The sequence below is a fragment of the Cervus elaphus genome, chromosome X (genome assembly GCF_910594005.1).
Source record: "Cervus elaphus chromosome X, mCerEla1.1, whole genome shotgun sequence".
Taxonomy (NCBI): domain Eukaryota; kingdom Metazoa; phylum Chordata; class Mammalia; order Artiodactyla; family Cervidae; genus Cervus; species Cervus elaphus.
Genome location: NC_057848.1, coordinates 62,780,718 through 62,786,382, shown reverse-complemented (window position 1 = coordinate 62,786,382; position 5,665 = coordinate 62,780,718). Strand labels below are relative to the sequence as shown.

The following is a 5,665-nucleotide window of genomic DNA, read 5'->3' as shown; positions in this document are numbered from 1 at the left end:
AGGAGTCCCCAATTTGAAATTCAGTCAGTTCAGTCGCACAGTCATGTCCAACTCTTTGCGACCCTATGGACTGCAGCACACCAGGCTTCCCTGTCCATCACCAACTCCCAGAGTTTACTCAAACTTATGTCCATTCAGTCAGTGATGCCATCCAACTATCTCATACTCTGTCATCCCCTTCTCCTGCCACCTTCAATCTTTCCCAGCATTAGGGTCTTTTCCAATGAGTCAGTTCTTCACATTAGGTGGCCTAAGTATTGGAGTTTCAGCTTCAGCACCAGCCCTTCCAATGAATATTTAGGACTGATCTTTAGGATGGACTGGTTGGATCTCCTTGCTGTCCAAGGGACTCCCAAGAGTCTTCTCCAACACCACAGTTCAAAAGCATCAATTCTTCGGCACTCAACTTTCTTTATAGTCCAACTCTCACATCCATACATGACTGCCACTTTGAAGAGACAGTCCTTTTGCATGCTCTTGTGCCACTGTATCCTGTGACATCATAGCCTGCATATGACATTACACACCCAGGGTATGTGCATGCTAAGTCACTTCAGTTGTGTCCTACTCTGTGTGGCCTTACAGACTGTAAGGTCAGGCTCATCTGTCCATGGGATTCTCCAGACAGGAATACTGGGGTGGGTTTCTGTGCCCCCCTCCAGGAGTCTTCCTGACCTACGGATTGAACCCACATCTCTTACATCGGCAGGCAGTTCTTTACCACTAGCGACACCTGGGAAGCCCATTATATACCTTTTGCTGTGCTGTGCTGTGCTGCTGCTTAGTTGCTCAATCATGTCTGACTCTATGACCCTCAGGACTGCAGCCCGCCAGGCTCCTCTGTCCATGAGGATTCTCCAGGCAAGAATACTGGAGTGGGTTGCCATGTCCTCCTCCAGGGGATCTTCCCAACCCAGGGACTGAACCCATGTCTCCCACATTATAGGCAGATTCTTTAACATCTTAGCTACCAGGGAAGCCCAAGAATACTGGAGTGGGTAACCTATCCCTTCTCCAGGGGATCTTCCTGACCTAGGAGTCAAACCTTGGTCTCCTGCATTACAGGCAGATTCTTCACCAACTGAGCTACTAGGGAAGCCCCATTATATAACTTAGTGATTGTTTATTTAAGTGACTATCTCTCCCTTTAGATTTCCAAGTCTTAAAGGCAGGGGCTGTGATTGTTTGAATTCTCCTTCTTAACACAAGGCTTCCTGTCTCATAGATATCCAACACGCTTTTGTTGAAGCAATGAATCATCCTTGCTACCTCTCTCTCCTTCATGCCCCATGGCCTGCCCTTCCTCAAGTCCTAACCACATCAAAACTCCTCAAATGCATTGATTACTCTCCATCTTTACCACTCTGCTTCAAGCCACCATCCTCTATCAGCTGGACATAGCAGCCTTTTAATTGTCTAAATTACTTCAACCCCAGGATTCTGGTACCCACACAACAGCCAGAGGGGTTTTTCTAAAATGGAGATCTCATCATGTCACTCACTAGCAAGAAAGCCTTTATCTCAATAAAAAGAGCTAGAGTCTTTAGCTCAATAAAAGCTCAATAAAAAGCTTGAGGGATATTCAGAATCTTAACTGAAGTAAGAAAAATTCCTACAAACTTATACCCTAGGATGATTTGACCTCTATAACACACAAGAACTACTATAAGGCTGCAAGGTACCTCCTTAACATTTAATAAAGTAAAATAGTTCTTCAGTATCTAGAGCTAACCCATTTTCTCCGCCTTCTGTGCTTAATAATGTCTCAAACTTTTTGATTCAAATTTGATAGAATATTTGATGTAATGGAGAAGTAAGTGATTAAAAGTCTTTTCATAATATTTGTAACAGGAGTTCATGCCTCTCCATGGTGAGATTATGCTGTCAGGACATGACATAGAATGATTATGAAGTCATAGCCCCCTAAAACAAGCTGAGCCATGTTAAATTTCCTTGGCACATGAAACCTATCAACAAGGTCCTGGACATGAATCTCTTCATTTATGTCTTCCTTTTATCAATTTGGACGAATAGTTGTTTAGATAAAAACGAAAGCAATGGATCTGCTACTGCAGGTATGTCCCTAACCTTAAAAGCTAGAAATTATGATCTATTATTTTAAATACATTCAAGTACTTAGACAATCTAGCTGTGTTTAAGAAATCTGCTGCTTCTTCTAGGTTACTATGAGTAGGTCTTCGAGAATTTCTAGGACAACATCTGAGAGTTTTACTTCCATGTAAAAATTCCAAACAACATAGAAACAAAGAGTACAGCCATATTATCCCCTTGCATTCCCCTTCCCCACCTAATCCACCAACCCCTGCCCCCACTCCCACAAGCCAAACTAGAAAATTCTATGTGAATTAACCTAGCGTGGTACCTAACACATACTATGTTTTAAGAACGTTTTTTTCTTGCACCATCCTCTTTCCCAACATATGCATTCACACACACATCAACATTCAAGTGCATTCACACACTCAAAAACCTAGGTCATAAGTTGAACAAGCCACAGTGTGGGGTAACCTAGGTAATTATACTGATTAGCCAGAGATAGCTCCAAGATTTGGCTTCTAGACTGTGGCTGGCTGGGGACATGACAGAGGGAGGAAAATGACAGTGGACACTTATCATGCTTAAAGAAATAACTGATGATGAGATTTGACTTTGACCTATAGCAAGAAAACCCCATCAAAATGGAAGCAAACTTGGTTACGTAGCACATGCTCTGATGATACATTTTCTTTCACAGTATCTACACATGCTGAATCCAAGCAAGGCAGAATGCAGGGAATAAGGCGATGTCTACTCATTATCCTAACTGTTATCCTCATCATCGGCTTTACTATCAGATGTTATTTCTTTATTCAGTATATCTGTGTGGGCGAGGAATCCCATAAAGCAACAATGTAAGTCTTACACTTCTGAATTAAAAATAAAAGGTGTGGGGTGAGGGGTGCACACTCAGTTCTTCACTATAACTCCCAAAGCAGCAACGTAAGTCTTACACCTATGAATTAAAAATACAAGGGGCGGGGGTTGGGGGGATGCATGCCTGTGCCTGCACGCATGCATGCACGTACACGTATACAAGTTCACTGTTGTTATCATTACTTAACATTAACTTTAGACTTCAAAAGAGCTACCAACATCTTGTGGGTTAGATATGTTCACTTAGATGAAGCTCTTAACTGATCTCAAGTACATTATCAAGTTTAGCCAAAACTATCTCCCATTCATGGTTCAGTTGAATCCCAGGCTGATAAATTCATTCTAAATTGAGTCTAGAAAAAGAAGGAATGACTATCTAAATAAGACAGAATTAAAATCTTCTCAGGGGAGAGAGAAGGAGTTGGGTCTCTGCATTCCAAAGATAGTAATGCATTTTGGATAATCTATCATTTTAAGATGTAATAACATGAAAAATTATTAATGGTGTTCAGTGACCCTAGTCTGTGCCTTTCATGTAGGAGGATCAGGCTGGCTCTGACATGCTGGGTCCCTAAAAATTTCCCAATCCAATGACTGGTGACCAAATACACCACTGTTCTATTCCTTTGGTTTTAGAGTAATCTTGTGAGGATAAATATGCATGGTTACAAAACTTCATGGTGCAAATATGATAGGAAAACAATCAATTTGGTCTAAAGACTTTTTTATGTGACAAGTTGTGACATTTGTGCCTCAGTTGCATGTCAACTTGTGACTTTTTTATAAAAAGTTTAATTTCTGGAATAGATAAAATTCTCTCTCTCCCTCTCAACAGTAGATTTGAAACAAGTTTGTGTCATTCCATACATGACTATATGATTATCTATTGTGTTTGAAATAGTAAAATTAAGGAAAAGAAAAAGCATTCAACACGAGTTCAAATTTGTAACCTGGGTCATGGTTTTCACCACACTCCAATTCTTACTGTGTTCAATTTTCCTGTTAGAGTCAAAAAAAAAAAAAAAAAAAAAGTCTAAACTGACACAATAGTCCATGTTTTCCAGTGATAGCAGGAGTACTCTTCTGATTTTAATTGTCATACTCCAAATCTTCTGTATTTTCAGGGTCAAGAAAGAAGGCAACACTGAGGCATCATCCACGTCATCTAAAATATCATTCACTGACTACAAGTCACTGACTGCTGGTCCTGGCAATCCAGAAAAACAATCCGTGCTATCTAGTATAGATAAGTCATGTGGGCCCTCAAGTCCACAAAAAGCCTCTGCACCTTCAAGTGCAAAAAAGTTAGTCAGGCCTTCAAGTCAAAAAAACCCATCCAAGTCATCAACTTCCAAAAGAGAGTTAGGATCACTCCCCCAGGAAAAATTGCATAGAACACGCAGTCCAAAAAAGGCACATAGGCGGGCTCACGCCCATAAGCATATCAGGTCACGTCAGGTCAGTCCATCCTATCCAAGGAAGGCCATCACACCAACTTGGTCATCAAATCTACAATGTCTGGTCAAGCCAACCAAAACTTCTCCACCCTATCCAAAGAGTCAAAGTGTCCCTGAGCAATCAAGTGTAGCAAAACCGACCAAACTTCAGAGACATCGTAAACTAAAAAGCCCGGCTAGTGAAGGTAGTGCAGAAATATTATCTAGGCCTCAACCAGTGAATTTTTGTCAGTGCTACATGGAAAAATGCCTTGTTTGCAGTGCTTCTTCTGAGCCATTCATCACTCATATTTCAGAAAGGAATATGAAGCATGTTCCAGTTCCAGATTATTCACGTGAACTGAAGCACTTTTACAAGTCATTTCACAAGACAGAGCCCAAAGATAATGCACTGTATGACAACATGAATGATAGCCATTTCACAACATGTTACAGTGATGGTGAGAGTGACAGGGAGACAATTATTATGTGCAATATAAAATGCAAGGAAGCCATCTATAGAACTTCCCCAAATAATTAAGGCCTCAGAAAAAAAAAAAAAAAAAAGGACCATCCATGTAGAAGAAGCAAACTTCTACCAACTATTCTATTCTCACCATATTTAAGAACCTGGTAGAAGAAAACTCCACTTGGAGTTTTCACTATTGAGATTAGACTTATCCATCTCGAGGCAATTTACTTGAAAAACAGTAAATAAATGTGTGACATACCAACTGATATTTTTGTAATTATTACATTTTAGAGATATAAATCTCTTTTGGAGGTATATAAATCTGTTTTAGATCTGCTTGGGAAAACTCCAGGAGATGGTGAGGGACAGGGAAGCCTGGCGTGCTGCAGTCCATGTGGTCTCAAAGAGTTGGACAAGACTTAGTGACTGAACAGCAACAACAACAGCGTAGATCTGGTCACTTGGATGGGCTTCCCAGCTGGTGCAGTGGTAAAGAATCCGCCTGCCAATGCAGGACACATGGGTTCGATCCCTGGGTCAGGAAGATCCTTTGGAGGAGGAAATAACAACTCACTCCAGTATTCTTGCCTGGGAAATTCCATGGACAGAGGAGCCTAAAGTGCTATAGTCCATGGGGTCAAAAAGAGTTGGACACAGGCACACAGTTGGGTGGGAACCATAACCACACACACACAAATATAGGAGTATTGCAAGATGGGTACCCTGGGCTCCTCTTTCCCTTGGATTAGCCCTCAATTGAAGTCTCAGTCCAACTATTTTCTTTAATTTTGACATAGTGTCCTCAGAATTTAAGACTGTCTTT

At 41.0% G+C, this 5,665-nt stretch overlaps 1 protein-coding gene across 1 annotated transcript; it reads left to right on the top strand.

The window, feature by feature from the left end:
• Window positions 1–1,978: 1,978 nt before the first annotated feature.
• Window positions 1,979–4,911, top strand: LOC122690632 (uncharacterized protein CXorf66 homolog). Its single transcript, XM_043897513.1, has 3 exons — window positions 1,979–2,075; window positions 2,756–2,912; window positions 4,059–4,911. The coding sequence occupies exons 1-3, from the start codon at window positions 1,988–1,990 to the stop codon at window positions 4,909–4,911; spliced, it is 1,098 nt and encodes a 365-aa protein (XP_043753448.1). The 5' UTR covers window positions 1,979–1,987.
• Window positions 4,912–5,665: the final 754 nt, after the last annotated feature.

Excerpts from the sequence above, each read along its gene's own strand:
- LOC122690632 (XM_043897513.1), top strand. The coding sequence starts at position 1,988 with ATGAATCTCTTCATTTATGTCTTCCTTTTATCAATTTGGACGAATAGT. Across the intron at positions 2,076-2,755 it reads CAATGGATCTGCTACTGCAG|TATCTACACATGCTGAATCC; the intron begins GTATGTCCCTAA and ends TTTCTTTCACAG. Across the intron at positions 2,913-4,058 it reads GAATCCCATAAAGCAACAAT|GGTCAAGAAAGAAGGCAACA; the intron begins GTAAGTCTTACA and ends CTGTATTTTCAG.